At 39.0% G+C, this 21,133-nt stretch overlaps 1 protein-coding gene across 3 annotated transcripts in view; it reads left to right on the top strand.

Moving 5' to 3' along the window:
• The window catches only part of pnpla7a (patatin-like phospholipase domain containing 7a), a 36,650-nt gene that overhangs the window by 1,620 nt on the left and 13,897 nt on the right, over window positions 1-21,133 (top strand). For 2 of the 3 annotated variants that reach the window (XM_058057115.1, XM_058057116.1), the window contains exons 4-29: window positions 1,084-1,171; window positions 1,254-1,336; window positions 1,400-1,503; window positions 1,582-1,722; window positions 2,656-2,815; window positions 2,887-2,967; window positions 5,038-5,166; window positions 5,274-5,354; window positions 7,355-7,484; window positions 7,562-7,636; window positions 7,712-7,788; window positions 7,864-8,019; window positions 9,639-9,716; window positions 9,801-10,006; window positions 11,139-11,270; window positions 11,359-11,482; window positions 12,116-12,229; window positions 13,584-13,650; window positions 13,738-13,887; window positions 13,974-14,037; window positions 14,106-14,274; window positions 18,563-18,745; window positions 18,832-18,950; window positions 19,055-19,211; window positions 20,733-20,849; window positions 20,973-21,042. In XM_058057115.1, the coding sequence (XP_057913098.1) occupies window positions 1,084-1,171; window positions 1,254-1,336; window positions 1,400-1,503; window positions 1,582-1,722; window positions 2,656-2,815; window positions 2,887-2,967; window positions 5,038-5,166; window positions 5,274-5,354; window positions 7,355-7,484; window positions 7,562-7,636; window positions 7,712-7,788; window positions 7,864-8,019; window positions 9,639-9,716; window positions 9,801-10,006; window positions 11,139-11,270; window positions 11,359-11,482; window positions 12,116-12,229; window positions 13,584-13,650; window positions 13,738-13,887; window positions 13,974-14,037; window positions 14,106-14,274; window positions 18,563-18,745; window positions 18,832-18,950; window positions 19,055-19,211; window positions 20,733-20,849; window positions 20,973-21,042 (3,055 nt within the window). The other variant, XM_058057118.1, reaches the window with a different exon arrangement.

The raw sequence follows: 21,133 nt of genomic DNA, 5'->3' as shown, positions 1-21,133 counted from the left end.
TATTATTATTATTATTATTATTATTATTATTATTATTATTATTATTATTATTATTATTATTATTATTAATACTAATAATTCTACTACTAATAATAATAGTAATAATCTGGTCATCATGCGTCTTGTTCTTGTTCTTATTCTAATTCTTATTCCCATTTGTATTCTTATTCTTTTATTCTTATTCTTGTATTCTTGTTAATTATAATTATAATCAAATTATTATAATTATTATTATTATTATAATAAAATAATAATAATATTATAAAATAAAATTATTATAATTATTATTATAATTATTATAATAATTGTATTAGTATAATATATAATAATATAATATATTATTATAATATATATAAATTATAGTATAATAATAATAAATTATTACAATTATTTTATTATTATAATTATAATTATAATTGGCATGATGACCAGAGAGCTATGTTCCAATCATAAACTGTATAAGGTTCCTAAAATATTGTGACAGGTCAATAACACTCAATAGGTTATTACTTAGGCCTATAAATATTTTTTTTAAATCGAGCCATAAATATTTTACAATAAAAATCATTAAAAAATAAATTAGCAAAAATGAATCATATTTTGAATGACCTCTTATGGCCCACCTCCAGTACCACCACGGCCCACCAGGGGGCCCACACTTTGGGAATCGCTGGATTAGATTCTATATAGCACTTTTCAATGTACCCAAAGCTCTTCACAGTGACGACCATGCAGTAAACCGAGCAATAACCTTTGGTGTGATCAACATGTACACGGCTATAAGTAGTGTATATACTGTAACTTCTTCATTTGTGTTACCTTGATTTTGCACTTTCTCTGCTGCTTTTTTACTTTTGCCGCTGTGAACCTAGAATTTCCCCCTATGGGACTAATAAAGGCCTATATTATCTTATCTTATTCATTCACTCTGATGGTGGTGGTGGTATGGTATCTCCGTAGTCACAGTTGCCATAGGGTTGGCTGACGGAAACGTGGCTGCCATTCATACATCAGTGTGGGCAGCACATCATCAAGGATGTCGCTTGCCTTATTTTGCGCATCCGCTTGTGTTGTCCTTTCCAGCTCACAGGCGTGCTAATCGGCGCCACCGTTGCAGTCGCAATGATCGGGATCGTGGTGCTCTTCCTGTACCGGAGATTCAAACATGCTCGTGAGTCATCCCTCGACTTGAGTGCTGATGCTGGAGCTGCTTCAAGTGACTGATAAAACTGTCCCATGTGGTTTCTCTCAAGGTGAACAGCAGCCTGGCGTGCCTCACTACCGTTTCAGAAAACGAGACAAAGTGCTCTTCTATGGACGGAAAATCATGCGCAAGGTAGTCCTATATGGTGTCATACATGCGTGCTGCCTTTGTAACGTTATATTATTGCTTTTAAAGGTCCAGACGTTGTCCGCCATCCCTCCGCCTTCATCGTCTACCTCAGTGTCAAAGCAGCCACAGCGCGTCCGCAAGAGAACCAAAGTCCTGAGCATCGCTCGCAAGTAAGCTCTGTCGAGAAGAAGGAAGTGAAACGCCATTTTCAAAATGTGTGCCAAGTGTCTGTCCTCCCTTGTCAACAGAATCCTTCGCATCCGCAAAGATCCGCCCACCCTACAGCCCAAAGAACCTCCTCCCTCACTGCTGGAGGCCGACCTGACCGAGTTTGACGTGCAGAGCTCCAACCTGCCCTCCGAGGTCCTCTACATGCTGAAGAACGTCAGGTGGGTTTGTCGATGGCCGAACGTCACCTGATTGGCTTGCATCATGAAATAAATGGCTCGTAAAGAGATCAAACGAGAGAGAACATTTAAGTCCGACACAAAATGACAAGTAAGATGTAAGTAAACACACAATTCCCACAACTACAGGGAATAACTCCTTCCGCAAGGCATGCTGGGAAGCCAGAAGTGCTCCCGGCGCCGCCACAATACATTCTATTTTTTATATTTATGTTTTATGTTTTTTTGGGGCGCACTTGATGTGGCCTAGCCTCACCCAGACTCGACCTCCAGCGGCCCCCCCAGGTAAGTCGAGGTTGAGACCGCTGCCAAAAATAAGTCATAATAAATCATGAAATTATTCAAATGTAATGAATTGGGTCATGAAATGAAATCATACCAAATGGATGGACAATTGAATAAATGATATTGGATGTTAAGTCATTCAAATGTTCTTTATTTCTTTAATTTCTTTTAATTTTATATTTGTGAAATGATAAAAAAATATATGCTAATTTAAGATTTGATTTCATAATTTAGTTAAAAAATATTTTGCTGTTAATTCATTCAATTAAATGTTAATTATTTAATTGATTTGACATTTATTTCATTTTAATTAATATATTGGTCATTAAATAACATGTGCTTATTTATATTATATTGATTTATGATTGTATTTAAAAATTTCATACAAAAATATTTTGCATGTTAATTTACATTTGAATGATAATTTAATTGAATTTGGGCATATTTTTTTTCCCTCCTGTTCTTTATTATTATTATTATTGTTGACTTAATTGATGGTTCAATGCCTTTTGTCGTATTTTGTAAGTTTTGCCAGAAAAAAGCTAAAGAAAAAGATGACGCTCTCTGAGCTGAGATGTTCCATAGACGACCCACCGCGTCGCTGTACTCTATCCTGTGTTATTTCTGCAGGGTGTTGGGACACTTTGACAAGCCCTTGTTCCTGGAGCTGTGTCGGCACATGGTGTTCATCGAGTTGCAGGAGGGCGAGAGTCTTTTCAAGCCCGGGGACGACGACGACAGCATCTACGTGGTCCAGGACGGACGACTGGAGCTGTGCATTTTTGAGAACGTAAGTTGACAAATGTGACACTTTCGAGCAACGCTGCTTTGACGTGGAATCGCTTTGTTGTCGCCTTCCAGGATGGCACAGAAGTGGCAGTGAAGGATGTTCTTCCCGGAGACAGCGTCCACAGCTTGCTCAGTATTCTGGACATCATCACAGTGAGTTTATCTACACTTACACTACCCTCAGCCAGGTCATTAATTCATGCCTTATTTTTCTCCATTAATTCAATAAATTAGCTGATTGAATGGGTTTTTGCAGTGAGGTTTTTGTTGGCTTCATCTCCAAGTAATGGATGGATGTGTTAGCAACCACTTGGGGGCGCTGTTGTTTCTGTCTCAGTAGAAACACATGCATGCAAATAAAGGTCAAAGACTTGGTGTTTTTGCACGGGGAGAACTCCACTCCACGGGGCAAACTCCACACAGCGATGCCCGAGCAGAGATTCCGACCCAGGTGTGGCCAACATGCTAACCACTCAACCATCCCTGAATGTATTAGTAATCCATTTTAATGCAATCATTACATTTTCAAAATGCAGATCTTCTAAATCAGGGGTTCTAAACTGGTCTCAACCTGGGACCCAGTGGTCTTTAAGTCTATTTTCATTCGACCAAAGTAATATTTATATTTATATGTATGTGTATTATTTTTCTACACCTTTATTTGTATTATTTTAACACGTATAATTAAGACCTTTTTATACATTTATTATGCATTTATACAGGTTTATACATTTATTTATTTTTCCATACTTTAATTCATTTTTGAATTTATTTGATCTTTTAAAAAAATTACTTGTTATTATTCATTTATTTGTTATGTTCTCTTACGCTTTGATCTTCATTATTTTAGCCCACTTAAGTCATTTTTATTTTTATTCAATTTGTTACACATTTATTGAAGTAATTAAAAGAATATTTATTTTATTATTACTTTTACTTTTAAATATGTTTGTATGTATTTTTTGTATTTTTGTAAATATTTTTCCTCTTTTATTTTAGTCGTTTTTATTTTGTGTTAATTTGTTTTTACACTTTTATTCAAGCAAATATATTTGTTTCAAAAACACCCGTAGTGGTTTGAAACATGAATACACACATGTACATTTCCAAAGGCCTGGTGAGGACAAGCTTTACAGAAGATGGATGGATGGATGGACATGTCCAAAGTGCATTTTAGAGGAATTTATCAAATGAGGAAGAACATAACTGCTTTCATCCAGACAATACATCAAGTAAAGTAAAATGTAAAAAGAGATGTATACAATAAGAACTGTAAGATGTTACAATTCAAAACAACAAATCAAATATAAACAATATTTACAACATATTCTACAATTCACTTTCCTTTTTTCACTTGTGATGTTTTGAGGAAATTTAAAGTAATTTTAGTAGCATGGAATTAGAATATTAAAGAAAAAAGATGTTACTCTGTAAGTGGTAATATTGGTAATAGTGGTAATATTATGAGACAAAAACAGTGAATCAACAAAAAACAAGTTGTCATGTTAGAATAATCAAGTAAAAATGTTATGAGAATAAAATCATAATCATGAAAAGAAAAGGTTGTAATAGTTGGAAAATAAATGTTCAAAAACTAACACCAAAAATGAACCATCAGCGGTAATTTTACAGGCATAAAGTCAAAATATTTAAGAAAAAAAGGTTGTGGTCTAAGGGGGAAAAACATTGCTAAATCACAAAAATAAAGTTATTATTATACACGTAATATTATGAGGGAAAATTATGTTTATTTATGGTAGAGTTGAAATGTTGAAAAAAAAAAAGAATGGAAGAAAGTCAAAATATATATATACATATATATATATTTTTTAAAGCAAAAACAAGAAACAAAATAAAGTTTTGGAAAATTAAATAGGGGAAAAAACTATTACATTATGGGAATAATAAGAAATAATATGTCCTCTTTAAGAGGAAAGTTAAAATATATGTGGAAAATGTATGAAAACATCAACAAAGATGGGGAAAAAAGATTGACGCCTATGCCAATAATATGCTTTATATGTATGTATGTTTGTATGTGTATATGTATATATGTGTATATTTATATACTGTGTATATATATACTGTATATTATGTCTTAGCAAATTTAAAGTACATGTGATGCTCTCCAAAATATCCACTGTGTGGGCGTCACCGGGGAAAGATTTGGACGCCCCTGTCCTGGTATATATTGACCAGCCACTGTATTCATATTCTTGCCAGGGTTACCCGGCCCCTTACAAGACGGTATCGGCACGAGCAGCCACCCGCTCCACCATCTTACGCTTGCCTGCGTCAGCGTTCGAGTCTGTGTTTAAGAAATACCCCGAGACACTAGTGCGCGTCATTCAGGTAACAAACACAAATACCGTGTTTTCTTGCTTTTATGACTCCAATATAACTAAAAGGTTGAATTCCACCTGCTTTGCTTACATAATTGTTGTGTTTGTGTTTGTCAGATAATCATGGTGCGCCTCCAAAGAGTCACCTTCCTGGCGTTACATAACTACCTGGGCCTAACGACGGAGCTCTTCAACCCGGTAGGTGGGAAGATAATTAGTATGCATTTTGTTATTATTGAGTGTGTGTGTGTTTACACTCAGTCATGCAGCGACAGTGACATTAGCAGCTGCCGGGAAGGAAAGTGGCATTTCACACAACATTAAGCACAGCATCATAAACACAGGCCTTCACATGGCTCATAATAAATAAATCATCATAACCCCTTTATAGAAACTCTGACCCGGGTATGTGTGGCCAATTGAAGTAAATATATGTCATTGTCACTTTCATAATACCTTTTCAAGGTACAGTAATATCAAACTTTAGAGTAGCCAGTGTGCAGCACAAATGAGTACACCTTAGATTGAGAATATTTAGTATGAGCACCATCATTATGTAGCACCCCCTTGAGGTGCTCAGGTAGGTCGTGGTTCCTTCACGATGACATCACTGGTGGCATTACACACCTTGTACTCTTCCGCCGTCCTTCCTTCCACTTGTGGATGCCCAGCAGGTGATAGATCGGGCGACATGGGGCAACCAACTATAATGGCTGTGCTTATGATGGAGGAAGATGTAGTCACCCATGCAATTCCAACTGCATACGGAAGATACTTTTATGACACTCTTGTCTTGTTTATGGCTGCATGGCGGTGGAGTGGTGAGTGCGCCGAGTTCAATCCCACCCTCGGCCATCTATGTGTGGAGTTTGCATGTTCTCCCCGTGCATGCGTGGATGTTCTCCGGGTACTCCGGTTTCCTCCCACATTCCAAAAACATGCTAGGTTAATTGGCAAATCCAAATTGTCCATAGGTATGAATGTGAGTGTGAATGGTTGTTTGTCTATATGTGCCCTGTGATTGGCTGGCCACCAGTGCAGGGTGTACCTTGCCTCCCGCCCGCTGGGATAGGCTCCAGCACCCCCGTGACACTCATGAGGATAAGCGGTAGAAAATGAATGAATGTTTTGTTTATGCCGAAAAAATGGGGAAAACGGTGCTCTTATTGTGAAGGACGGTTTGTGTGTGTAGAATGTTTATTTATTATGTCCAACAATAAACATGCTTCTCCCGTCCTGTAAACACAACCGCACAATCTAACCCTGCTAGCTCCCATTCACGCTCTGAAAGAGGAGATTCAGCCAACCTTTGCCGGCGTTTATCGCCACTTCAACCCGTGTACGTCGGGAGGGGATTGTTCAGTGTTTACAATGATTTGGTTCCACGAGTGGTCTTCTCCTCACTATGTCATCAACTCTGCTTGTTTACGTTATCATTTATACCAGTTTAAGTCATTTTCTTATAATGGAAGAATCTATACTGGTATATAAAAAATATTACTCAACACTAAATAATATAAAGCTGTAATGTTTTACTCCCAGGAAAACAATAAAATAATAAAAAGAAATTATAGAAAGAAAAAAACAATAACATAAATGTTTGCGAGCCAGATGCAGCCATCATAAGATCCACATGTGGCCCCCAACCCAAAGGTTCCCTACCCCTGGCATATCACAACAAGAACAAGTCAGTAGATCAAATTAAATATGAGAAAAACACATTTAGTAATATTTGATTGAATAAAGTAAGCGTGGGATGTCCGTATACAGCCAATTAGATGTCGCTGACATCTAATCCAGCTATGCGGCAGACATCTTGAACAGTGACATCATAGCATCACTACCACAAAAACCAAAGCAGATGTCACTGTCATTTGGCGGCTGGATGTTGTTTTCATAGACGCATTTGTTAAAGGTGATATGTCCGGAGGTAAATATTGGAAATGATAAGATAATACAGATTTCCAGGTACGAGGTATTGGAACCGTATCAGATTAAATGTCAAAGATACCCGTAGCCATTTAGACAATAATGGCTGTGCATTGACTCGTTTTCAGTGAGTTGTAACGCTTTACTGCCATACAAGCTGCACACTGACTGCTCTAAAGTGTATGCACTCCTCCCCTGACAAGAGATACTGCAGTAAAAGGAGATGCTGTACTTGTGTCCTGCTGACTGTCTGCTTGCTGCTTTGCCAGGAGAGTCATGCGGTGCCTTTGTCCAATGTGAACTTGGTAACAAGCGAGGCCATGTCTGGAAAGACCACTCGCCGTTTGCACTTCCAGGATGAGCTCGCGACGGGAAGCACGGATAGCCCCGCAGAGTCAGGTCTCACACACACACACACACACTTGCATGTAATGTTTTTTTGTGATCCAATTCTGCCATCTGGTTTTTCTGTGAAGGCGATGGCGTAAAAGACAGTCCTTCAAACAGCTTCAGGAAGCAGAGATCCATCTCCATGACCAGTGACAGCGCAGGTCACACACTGTCTTCCATGTTCATGCACTTCCATTCAAGTTGCATAGACATGCATCATTCTCCTGCTTCCACAGGCAACGACATGAGCATGGTACGTGAAAGGGCCCGGGTCAACATGGATGAGATGCCGCCCAGTCCCGGCACTCAGAAGGTAAAATGTTTATTTTTGATTTTTTGAAAACAAATTCCCTCATCTTCTGTCATACATTGTGTGCAAATCGTGTAGTCTAGCCTGAAGAAGAGCGTCACCATGCAGCACGCCCCCTCAGAGGTGTTCCACTACACGGACAGCGGGGGGCAGGCTGACAGCGTCCACCTCGGCAAGAGCGGCACCATCTTCCAGGCCGCGAAGAAGGACCTGCTGGCAATCATCCAGCTGCAGGTGAGAGGCGGGATTCGCTCTTCCGAGGTTTTCTGATCAATTCTATGGATTGTTGGTCTTTCTTATGATGATGAAGTACTTAGGACGCATAGAAGGCGTCCATTAGATTTGGGTGAAAATCCACACATTGATCACATCCAAAGATAAATGAAACTTGGACACACGGTTCAAGCTCAATACTCATCATATCCAGGCTAAATTTAGACTTTGGGTGCATTTCAATGTATCTTAGCTGGAAATGATGCAAGAACCTGTCAAAAAAGGTGCTGTTTTCATGTGTTGCACATATTACTACTATTACTATTATTATTATTATTATTATTAGTCTGGAAACAAATAGAAATGAACACCACAATGTGGACGTGTCATAAATACTTTGGGCCTCAAAATCTTCAATGTCAAATAAAATGTTACCAAAAACAAAACCATTTTACAAGAATAATTTGTATTAAGTGGTAAAGAAAAAAAATATTCAAGGAAGAGAAACAAACCAAACAAAATGAAGTAGCAATTTTTGGAAAATGAGGTTGTGAAAAAAAAGTTCTAAAAGTTATAAAGTCAAAAGTATGGGGGGGGGGGAAAGGAAGTTGAAATAGTTGGAAGATAAAATGAAAAAAGCCTCAGCAGGAATGGAAATTAAAAAATATTCTAATGAGGAAAAAGGAAAAGTTGAAATATTAAAGAAAAAACATGTTATTTGTTTGAAGTTGTAATGGAAACAAACCAAACAAAATACATTTTTGGAAAATTAGATTGTGGAAAAAGTTTGAATGTTACAAGAGTCAAGTCTAAATATTATGGAAATAAAGTAATAGTTATGAAAAAAGACAATTTACAATTTTTAAATAGTTGGAAAACAAAAGAAATAGAAATGAAGAAAGGGCTGTAATTGTATGAGAATAAAGTCTAAATGTTAGGAGAAAAAAATCATATTCTAACAGGACAAAAGTAGAAAATTTAGGAGAATAAAGTCAATATCATCAAAAATAAAGTGTAGCATAAAGTTTAAATATTAATGAAAAAACCCATTATTGTTTTGAAGTGAAACAAACCAAACCAAATATTATGGGAATTAAGTCAAAATATTACGGGAATAAAGTCAAAATATTACACTAATGAAGTCAAAATATTACACTAATGAAGTCAAAATATTACACTAATGAAGTTAAAATATTACGGGAATGAAGTCAAAATATTACGGGAATGAAGTCTAAATATTACACGAATAAAGTCAAAATATTACACGAATAAAGTCAAAATATTACATGAATAAAGTGTAAATACTACGGGAATAAAGTCTAAATATTACGGGAATAAAGTCTAAATATTACGGGAATAAAGTCAGAAAGTACAAGACGAAAGTAAAGCAGAAATTTACAAAAAGGTGTGGTTTTATGAGAAAAGGTGAAAAGTCGTATTCTAATGAGGAAAAAAAATCTATGAAAATAAATTCTATGAGGAAAATACTGTAATTTTAGTGGCATAAAGTTGTAATATCAATGCTTTTTTGGTCATTTTTTAAACAGTGGAAATATTTTGAGGTGGGAAAAATGGGAAAAGAAAGTGCACATGCAAGGTGTGGCCGTAAACATGAATGTGACTATGAATATCATTTGCAGGATCCCAGCCTGCTGGAGGGAAGAGTGACCCTCCATCAAGTCAAGGCCGGTTCCGTTGTGGCTCGACAGGGAGACCAGGTCACCGTCGCCGCGACAAAGCCTTTCTTCATTTAAACTCCAGCGTCTGTCATTTTAATGTGTGGCCTGTCCGGCACCTTCCAGGAGGTGAGCATCCAGTTTGTCATCTCGGGCCTCCTCCACGTTTACCAGCGGATGATCGACCGCGAGGAGGACATGCGTCTCTTTGTGACTCACCCCGGAGAGCTCGTCGGTCAGCTCGCTGTCCTGACGGGAGAGCCGCTCATATTTACTGTCCGAGCCCAACGAGACTGCAGCTTCCTCTCCATTTCCAAAACGCACTTCTACGAGTAAGGCACACACCCATGAACCACTTACAGCCACACTTGATATTCATCTAGCGTTCACATTTTGGGAAATAACAGCCTCCATGAGGACTGTATTGGACCTATTTTCTGCCATAGCTATTGTTGGTATCGCAGCATCGGGTCTCTTCCTGCTCTGCTAATATTGTGCTAATATTTGGTAATACGTGGCGTTGTACTCTAATACACTTTCTCATGCACTCCAAATCATTATTGAAGTATATAACGAGTTTTCAACCAACAGTGGTTATCCAGTGGTGTCCAAAGTGCAGCCTGGGGGCCATTTGTGGCCCGCAACATATTATAGATATGTAGTTTAAATAACATAACAACAGTAAAAGTTGAAAAATCAGTGGTAATATTACAAGAACAAAGTAAAAATGTGAAGAGGAAGACGTTGTAATCTAACGACAAAGAGTCATAAATTTATCAGAATAACGTAACATTATGAGGCAAAAAATATTTTGGGAAAATTAGGTTGAAAATATTCTAATATTAAAGTCAAAATATTATGAGAATAAAGTTGTAATTACAAGAAAATGTACAGGTTGAAATAGTTGGAAATTTGAAAGAAAAAAACCAACAGAAAAACTTTAAAATTAATCATTTAAAAGTAATTTTAGTAGCATTGAATTGAAATAAAGTCGTAATAAGGAGAAGAAAATTTTTCAAGAAAAAGTTGAAATAGATGGAAAAGTTAAAAACTAACGAGCAGAAATGGAAAAAACAATAAAGTCAAGATATGAAGAGAAAAATCCTATTCAAACACAAAAAGAAATAGCACTTTTAAGACAATAAACTTTATAACATTATAAGGAAAAATAATGTCTGATTGACTGGCGGATGAGGAGGGAGAGTTTTTGGAGTTTTTAGGCTGGGGAAAAAAGTGAGGAAGACAAAATATTACGAGAAGAAAACTGACAAAGATTACTCATGAAGAAAGTTTCAATATTTGAAAAAACCCCAAACAAAAATGGGAAGCAGAGAGCGAAGGTGATGCTAACGATAGGCTTTTTCAACTGGGCCGCAAGCTGCGATTTGTTAGCATATCAACACGTGTTGCTTGACCAAAGTTGCATCTCCACGCTGAAGAATCGTCCTCCAACTTCTTGTGTAGAATCATGCGCGTGGAGCCAAAAGTCGTGCTGAACGTCGCTCACACGGTGGTGAGGAGGATGTCGTCTTTCGTCAGACAGATCGACTTTGCTCTGGACTGGATGGCGGTGGAAGCCGGCAGGGCCGTGTACAGGTGATGTCGCTTAAGTGGCATCTGTTGGCGGGAGGGGCCACTCGGCTCCTCTGCGTTCTTGATCGTGTTTGCTGAGTGTTTTTTTCAGGCAGGGGGAGAAGTCCGACAGCACCTTCATCGTGCTGAGCGGCCGACTGCGATCTGTGATTATGAAGGAGGACGGCAAGAAGGAGCTGATAGGAGAGTACGGGCGTGGCGACCTAATTGGAGTGGTGAGCGGTGATGCTGGACAGAAAGTCTAAGTCTCTCCAGGAGCTGAATAGCAGATATAATATAATGTTTGTAAATATCCCCCTTATATGATTAACACAGTTGTAGATACACACTTAATGTTAGCATTTAAAAAGAAAGAAACAAAATACTAAAATCACAGCAATTTCCAAGTCCTGAAGCAGCAAAACAGCCCCAGACCATCACACTACCACCACCATATTTTACTGTTGCTATGAGGTTCTTTTTCTGAAATGCCACGTGTAGTGGGACACACACCTTCCAGAAAGGCAAACGGCAAATCACTTTCTCACATCAGGGACTACAACCATGTAGGTGTGGATGTTTGTTCTCCCTTAATAATAACAAGTTCCATTTAAAAACTGTATGTTGTGTTGCCATTGACTAATATTTACATTTGTTTGATGATCTGAAACATTGAAGTGTGACAAAATAAGACAAAACGAGTAAGAAAAAAGAAGGGGGGGAAACGCTTTTTCACACCACGGTATTTGAGAGTACCATGCCCAACATGAAACATGAATTATGATGGTAATATTAGCGTTTCCTGTGAGATCAGTATGTCTGAAAGTCTGTGCAGGGTGTTCACAAAGGTTGTTTGTTTTACGTCACAGGTGGAGGCGCTGACCCATCAGAACCGAGCCACCACGGTCCATGCGGTGCGGGACTCGGAGCTGGCCAAGTTGCCGGAGGGCGCTCTCAGCTCCATCAAGAGGAAATTCCCCCAGGTAGCGTTCGAGGGCTTTCAACTCCAGGCCACACACGTTCAGAAGCAACTCTGTACATCTTAAAGCTTTTCAGCTAAATTGTCCGTGTGTGTGTGGTGGGGAGGTGTGGTGGGGGGGACATTTTCAGAATTCTACAGATCGAAGGAGGGGCTTCTGTTTGTATTTCACGTCCAGGCAAGGCTAGCACCTCACCCAATTGGCTAATACAGTCATGAATAGTCGTAAATGAAAACAGAAGTGCTATGTGATTGCGAGACAAAGATCCTTTATACATGACAGGAGCGCTCATCTGTTTCGAAGTTCCTACGATACAACTTTTCCCAGCAAGGGCCAGTTTGGTATTTTCATTAATTCATTCATTTTGTACCGCTTATCCTCACAAGGGTCGTGGGGGTGCTGGAGCCTATCCCAGCTGTCTTCGGGCAAGAGTCGGGGTACACCCTGAACTGGTGGCCAGCCAATCACAGGGCACATATAGACAAACAACGATTCACACTCACATTCATACCTATGGACAATTTGAAGTGGCCAATTAACCTAGCATGTTTTTGGAATGTGGGAGGAAACCGGAGTACCCGGAGAAAACCCACGCATGCACGGGGAGAACATGCAAACTCCACACAGAGAGTGTGGAATTGAACCCTGGTCTCCTAGCTGTGAGGTCTGCGTGCTAACCACTTGACCACCGTGCCGCCCACTTTGGTATTTTGTAAAAAAAAAAAAAAATATATATATATATATACATATATTTGTAGATGAAAAAGGGTTTTGTTGTCTTTTTTTTCTTTTAATATTTCAACTATATGCTACTACAATTCAATTGTTTTTGTTATAATAATAATAATAATAATAATAATAATAATAGTTTATTCTCCTGACATTTCTTTGACATTTTGTCTCCTTAAAGTACAACTTTCTTTGAATATTTTGACTTTTCCATGTAAAATTCCAGCTGCTTTTTCCATTTTTGATGTTGTTTTTTTCCCAAATAGTTCAACTTTCTTGTAAATGTTGTTCCCGTAATTTTTTGTTTATTCCCATAATTCCCATTTTATTTTATTAATTATTTTTTTAATTAATTAATTTTATTTTATTCCCATTTTGACTTTATTATTTTGTAACATTAAAACCTTTTCTGCAACGCGGTTTTCCAAACATGATAACTTTTAGTTTTCTTTGTTTCTCATAACTTTATAACTTTAAAAAAGAATGTATTTTTGCTTTAATATTTCAACTTTATACTAAAAGTTAATTAAGTTATTTTCTCACTTTATTGCAACTTCTGTCTCTTAATATTTTGATGTTATGCACCATCCCTTTATTTAAGCCAATTGCTGTAATGTTCTTCCATCAGGTTGTCACCCAGCTCATCCATTTGCTCGGGCAGAAGATTCTGCAGCAGGTTAATGTTCCTCTGACAGGTGTGTGTGTGTGTGTGTGTGTGAACCCGTAATGGGAACCGCCTTCCACTGTCTTGTGCTTTGGTAACATTGCCTGTCACCTCCCAGCTCGCAGTTTGGCGCTGCACACCCCCGGCAGTAAGTGGGACGCGGGCAACCAGGCCTCCAACCTGTCCACCGTGGCCGTCCTGCCGGTTTCAGAGGAGGTGCCGCTCACCGCTTTCACCTTGGAGCTGCAGCACGCGCTCCTCGCCATTGGTAAAACTAATCGCGCCAAAGTGGAAGCTTTGCACGTGTCTGCTTGTAAGCCAGCTAGAAGATGACAGCCCCTTTGTCGCATTCAGGTCCCACTCTTCTACTGACGAGTGACATCATTAAGCAGCGCCTCGGAGCCGCGGCGCTAGACAGGTGTGGCGGCAGGTTCTCACGTGGTGCGCCCTGCAGGACCAACAGCCTGTCATCTTCTTCCCTTTCAGTGTTCATGAGTATCGTCTGTCCAGCTGGTTGGGCCAACAGGAGGACATCCATCGTATTGTTCTCTACCAGACGGACTCCACGCTGACCCCCTGGACGCAGCGCTGCATTCGCCAGGCCGACTGCATCATCATTGTGGGCTTGGGCGAGCAGGACCCTGCCGTCGGCGAGGTGAGGGGGGGCTTTGATATTGATAAAGCAATACATGTACATATGCAGAGAAGAACTTTTTTTATAATATTAATATCAACTTGACACTTGGCTCCTGTTTTCCACTTTTCTAAAAAAAAAAATTTTCCATATATTTCAACTTTCTCTTAATGTGTGGAATTCTTTTGTAATATTATGATATTATTTCTATAATATTCAACTTTCTCCCCATAATAACTTTTTCCCTAACCTACTTTTCCAAAAGTTACTTTATTTTTGTTTTGTTTCAGCATTAATATTAAGTTTTAAAAATTATGTTTTTCTTTTTCATTTGTTTTTTTTTTTATATTTCAACACTATGCGGCTAAAATGACAATTTTCCTCATGATATTGAATTTATTTTTATTTTATAAATGCAGCCTTTTTTTCTTGTTAATTCTCTTTAATATTTTGACTTAATTTTTCATAAAATTACTACTGTTTTTTTTCCAATTTCTGCAGTTTTTTTCATCTAGTGTAACTTTTTTGTAATTATTATCTTGACTTTATTATGACTTTTATTCCGATAATATTTTGACTTTCATGACTGCGGATTTTTCAATTTTTACTTGTTTTTTTTTTTTAAAGTTTTGTTACTATATTATATTTTTAAATTATTCAACGGCCCTCCCCAAAAAAAAAAATCATCCACCAAACCAAATGGCCCCCCGGGTGCATTATGGACACCCCTGTGCTACGGTGTATTTTTTTCCTATAGAAAGAATGGCCTATTTTTGAAGAGGAAAAAAATAAATATTTTGACCAAAAATCGGTGAATTTGCATTGAATTGAGTTCTGGCAATTCATTCATCCTCCCCCTGCTGTGTGAATGAAAACGGGTTAGCATGTGTGTTGTCACCTTATCTTCTGGGCGACATTAAAGCACAGCGCTTCTCTTCTTCCACCCGACACGGCGCCCCTACGTGACGGCGCCATCGTCACATTTGCATTCCTGTGTAGAGCGGCAGTGCAACCCAGGGCTTCCAAGTGACTTTGTTGCTGGATGGAAGCACTTTTCAGACCCCGTTAAGGGCTTAGTTAAAAAGTGTCACCGGTATCGATCCGTATGACGTCAGAACTTGTCTCTGTAGCAGCTGAAAATGTCTTGAATAATAATTTCAGGCAAAGAGTAGAAACCCTGATGAAGCGACTCGACTATGCGGGGATGCATTGCATGCCAGCATGTTTATCCCGTCTGAACAGGCAATCAGTCTGCGAAAGGGTTCGTGTTTGGCAGTGGGGCGTTATTAGGCTGCAGTGAAAGGATATTATGAAGGAGTGGAGGCAGGAAGTGCACGTCTGGCAGATGGAGAAGTAATTGCTTTCTCAGGGGGCGAAATGGGCAAAGTGAAATAAAGCAATGTGTCCACGTTTTAACAAGAGATGGAAAAAAACGCAGGGAGAATGATCAATATTTGCCCAGGCACAGAATTTGTCTCAAAATAGGCTATTTCTAACAAAAACAAAGACCTTCTACTTAAAAATGGATGCTCAACTGTGAGCATCCCCATGTAATAAGAATGGTACAGTCTTGATCACATGACCATTTCATAGGACTCCACGGCGAGATTGATAGTCGAATCACACTTCTCCAAATGGAATTGTCAAATATTTGACTATTTCGGTGCTATTTCGGTACTATTTCGGTGCTTCTCAAATAGTGGGAAGCCCCCCCCCCCCCAAGCCCCCCCCCCCCCCCCCCCGCCCGCCCCAGTTTCTAAGACACCTCTAGTCCCTATACAACTTCTTCACTTCCGATCCAATACTGATTGTTGCAGCCTTGAATATTGGCCAATACCGAGTCATACATACTTCTGACTTATAATCCATAATCAGCAACAGTAGCTATGAGAAAACTGGCCCCAACAGACCCAACGTAGTGGCGGCTAGTTGTAACATAGCAAGGTTTGAGGCACTCAAACTCAAAACAACAGGGGCTGGTCATGACTTCTTGTCAACCCGTGGGAGTTTCCTGTGTGACGCTGCCTCAAATATATGATGCGTATGGTCGTATTAAACTTACCTGGTTCTGCGCAGCCGTGGTGCATGACAAGTTTTGCACTCCGTTTTTTTTTTTTTATACAGCTGAACGCCTGATCCCAAAGACGTATCCATATGTCTTTTATGTAGTTTTTCACAAGAGGCAATGATGCAACTGCAGATGAATAGATATCACTGTCACTGCGGATTTAAGTCATAAAAAAGTGCATTTTGTAAGAGCTTGGCATGGATCATTTGCATCTATTAACGCACTGGAGGGCAGGGAGGAAGTGGAAGAGCATTGAGGAGTGAAGCGAGCAGAAAGTTACACATGGTAGGGACATTCAAGATTAAGATTAAGATATGCCTTTATTCGTCCCTCAGTGGGGAAATTTGCATTGCATAGCAGCAAGAGTACAGAATCAGTTAAGCAGTACAAAATACACAATATAGAAAAATAAACCACCCAAGTATTAACAAAATCAACAGTTTTTCCCAGAGTTATATACAATAAAGTATGCCGATAATATGAAACGAGATGAGATATATGACCAGTCTATACACTGAGATCTTGCTAGTGAGTTAATATGAGGCATTGTGGAAATACTTCACATAGAACTTAGTATATTGCATTTAGAGCCCTTAATATTGCATCTTTCAACATAAATAGAAACTACTGCTGATTACTAACAAACGGAAAAAGGTAGAAACACACTTCTTTTAATTTGGTGTGTTCCGTGTTGATATAGCCATAGAACTAGGGATCGACCAATATGCGATACCGATTTTTTTCCGTCACCCTGGGCGATTTTGCTTGTACCGATATTTGTGGCTGATACTGCTTTTGCTCCCTCAATTTACATAAAAAAATTACAATGATAACAAATATTCCAGGTCTCAAGTTTAAACAAATATTTATTGAAATGTAAACACTGAACACAGTAGGATTCATCTTTCTTAAACACACATTTAAACGGCATTATCAACTTTAAAAGGAATAAATATTCAACCATGTGCAAAACATTTCTGTGTCGTAGTTTTAAGTTTATCTAGCATCAATGTGATGATGCCCACCCCCCGCCTCCACACACACAAACACATCACCTTGACACAATTTAGTACGATTTCTCTCATCATTAAAGTTCACTCCAATTCGTTCTTTGTGCGTGCGTGCTCGGAGAGAACGTACACACATAACACGACACGCATTTAACCTCAGCCCGGCGTTGGCTGAATGAAACTCCTCCAAACACCATGGGACTGAATTGCCAACGTTGACATTAAAGCGGTGTTGGTAACAGCTGTACATATTAGCCTCCAACTACATCAACAGCTCCCTAATTCTGCTGAAGCATTCAGCAGCATTCCTGGTTTTCAGACCCACAAACTAAACTATATTTTCAAGCACGTATATTGCATGCACTTGGCGTTCATGTTTACTCTTTCAAAGCAGGTGGCAATATTTCAAGTTATTAAACTGTTAGAGGCTAATTAAAAGTACCCTTGTTGTGATTCACCACTCTTGCGTGTGTTGCAGGGTCCTCCGGCAACACAAAGCTGCCCGGCAGATGCCTGTCTGTAAATCATGTGGCGGAAAAATACATTGGCGAACCCACGCGCGTATCGGCCGATACCGATTCAAGTAAAGAACGAAAATATCGGCCGGCCGATGTATCGGTCGAGCCTTATATAGAACACAATATTTTGTGTGCCTTTGAAAAATCGTCTAAAATTGCCGGACTGGGATGGAAGGAAAAATGAAGACGGCAGACATCGGTCCTACTCCTTCCGCGACACGTTAGCATACGCTGTTGTTGTGATTGCGTTGGCTCTGTCCGCCTGCTGCTGGATGGACATGCTGGGGCAGAAAGTGTTGAATCCGACTTCCTGTATAGGAGTGACAATATCAGGGATTTTGGATAAAGGCCGATTAAAATCCGATACTTGCTTTGTTTGCTGCTATGGACAAGATTTCTGATATCAATATTGGATTGGAACACTCCTAATTAGAATGTGAATGTGAGCCAGATAGCAGCAAATATTAAAAAGTAATTAAAAAATTTTGGGGGGAAAAAGTAGCCAATTCTAATTACTTGTGGCCCGCCACAGATGAATTCAGACGCTATTTTGATTTTTCTAATATTTGAGTTTTTTCACAGAATTTTTGGTCGCACGACAAAACAATAAACAGTCCGGACCAAAGTGCACTCCAAATGTCTTTCTTCTGTCCATTTGAGTAGCGGAGTATGAACGCAGCCTAAAGCTTTGTTATGCAACATCTGTGCTCTAGCTGGAGCGCATGCTGGAAGGAAGTGCCGTGCGTGCCCAGAAGCAGCTGGTGCTGCTGCACAAAGAAGACGGTCCCCGGCCCAAGGGGACCGTGGACTGGCTCAACATGCGGAGCTGGATATCCCGACACCTCCACCTGTCCTGCCCGCGCAGGGTCTTCTCCAAGCGGAGCCTGCCCAAACTGGTACAGATGAAAACACTTTTGTATTCCCCTGGTGAAGTCATGCCGTGTTTTACGTTGTCGTCATCCATTGGTCATCATGCTTGTAGCTGGAGCTCTATCAGCGTGTGTTCGAGAAGCCAGCAGACCGCCACTCAGATTTCTCCCGACTGGCACGAGTCCTCACTGGGAATGCCATCGCCCTCGTCCTGGGAGGAGGCGGGGCCAGGTAGCGCTCACCCCGAAGTTGTACATTTGTGTTGTACATGGAAAGATCGTATGATAAGAAGGAATATTAATCTTTCTTCTTTGTCTTCTTATTCTCTGATGAAGAGGTTGTTGCCAGGTAGGCATCGTGCGAGCGCTCTGTGAAGCTGGCATCCCGGTCGACCTGGTTGGCGGCACTTCCATCGGGTCCCTGATGGGGGCGCTCTATGCAGAGGACCGCAGCCACAGCCGCATGAGGATGAGGGCACGAGAATGGGCCATGGTGAGGGAGCTTTCTGGATTTTTATTCATTTATTATTTATTGAGGATGCAGAGGCCGCCTTGATATTATGTCTAACAACAACGTTAAATATCATTTCATGAATATATATATATATATGTGTGTGTATATATATATATATATTATATGTGTGTATATATGTATGTATATATATGTGTGTGTGTACATATGTATGTATATATATGTGTATGTGTACATGTATGTATGTATGTATATATGTATGTATATGTATATATACATATATGTATACATACATAGTGTTTGACTGCATCTCAGCAGGTGAAAAAGCCTATTATTAATATCAATTTTTTAATATTAAACGATTAATATTTTATATAACTTTTTAATAACTAATAACTAATTAATATACTACCCCATTTTTGCTTCTTTTTAAAATTTTCAAATAATGTTGGTAGAGTCGCATTTCATGATATTAATCATTCCCAGAGCTTTTTTCCCCCAAAATTACAATTCTATGCTACTAAATGTTCTCCTCATATTATAAGTTTATGCTGACAAAATTGTGACTTTTTTTTCTTGGAATATTTTGACTTTGATCTCAAATTTTTGCTGCTGTTTTTTTTGTGTGTGCAATTTTCCAACAATTTCACCTGTCTTCTTGTAAATGTTCTTATTGTAATTGTGATTTTTTTCTTATTTGTTCTAATAACATTATAACTTTTTTGCAACATGATTTTACAAAATTACAACTTTACAATTTCTACTTTACAAATTTTACTTAATTAATTAAATAAATTACTCACTGCTGTTAATGCTTTATTTTTGACAACCCTAGTCAACATATTACAAAAAGAAAATAAAAGCAGATTATTGAAGGCGAAAGTTGAAATATTTGCTAAATTGAAATAAAAACCACAAAAATGGGGAGCAGTATAGACGCAAGTTTTAAGTTTTTCTTCGCTGCAAAAACATTCGGACACCCCAGCTATAAACCAACCATGAATGTTATGGACTGTTCTTGTTTTTGGAAGGGGTAAACAAAATCAGCAAATATTTTTACCCCCATTGGATGAGATGATCTGGTCCATTTTTAATACCCTTTTTAGTGGAACTCTCCTCCTCTAGTGAGTCTTTGCGAAAGAGGGTTTTATAATTGAGCTCTTTCTGCATGTGTAGCTGTGCAAGTGCATTTCAAATTGTGTCCTCTCCGCCCTCTGGCTCTGTCCTTGGTGCTGATCATCCACTCTGTGCTTTAGCAAGAATCTCTTATCCTCTGGAAGGGGGACAGATGGACAAAAAACAACAAAACAGGATGGATTGCTCTGCCAAAAGGCTTTTTTTTAATGCAGAAAGTGTCCTTCTTTATGTACGTAATGAAAGTATATTTAAAAAAACAGACAAGAGAGCTCTCATGTGCATCTGTTAGGAAAATAAAGATGGGGGGTGAGATGCCATAAACAATGTGAAGGATTCTACATTGCCTGAAATGAAAGTGCTGACTGCCAGGCTGTATCCTCCATTTACACTCCCTCTACCCTGTAGGAAATGACTTCTGTGTTTAAGAAGGTTCTGGATTTAACATACCCAGTCACCTCCATGTTCTCTGGTGCCGCCTTCAACTCCAGCATCAGCAATGTCTTCAAAAGCAAGCAGATTGAGGTGAGATGAGGTGATTCTGTGCCAGAAGCAAATTGCCGTGAGGATGATTAAGGCAAGGATGACTAATCTTTGGGGTTTATTCTTATCATTTTAGACATTGTTTTTCTGTGTTTATGCATGCAGGACCTTTGGATCCCGTATTTCAATATCACAGCTGACATTAGTGCCTCTGCAATGCGAGTCCACACTGATGGTAGGTGGAGATTTTTGTAATTACTCAACTGCAGAGATGACCATACGTCTATGGTGTTAATATGTAGTGGTGTGGAAAAAGTGTTGGGGTT

Source organism: Doryrhamphus excisus, chromosome 19 (assembly GCF_030265055.1).
Source record: "Doryrhamphus excisus isolate RoL2022-K1 chromosome 19, RoL_Dexc_1.0, whole genome shotgun sequence".
Lineage (NCBI taxonomy): Eukaryota > Metazoa > Chordata > Actinopteri > Syngnathiformes > Syngnathidae > Doryrhamphus > Doryrhamphus excisus.
This window is presented reverse-complemented; position numbering and strand designations above follow the sequence as displayed.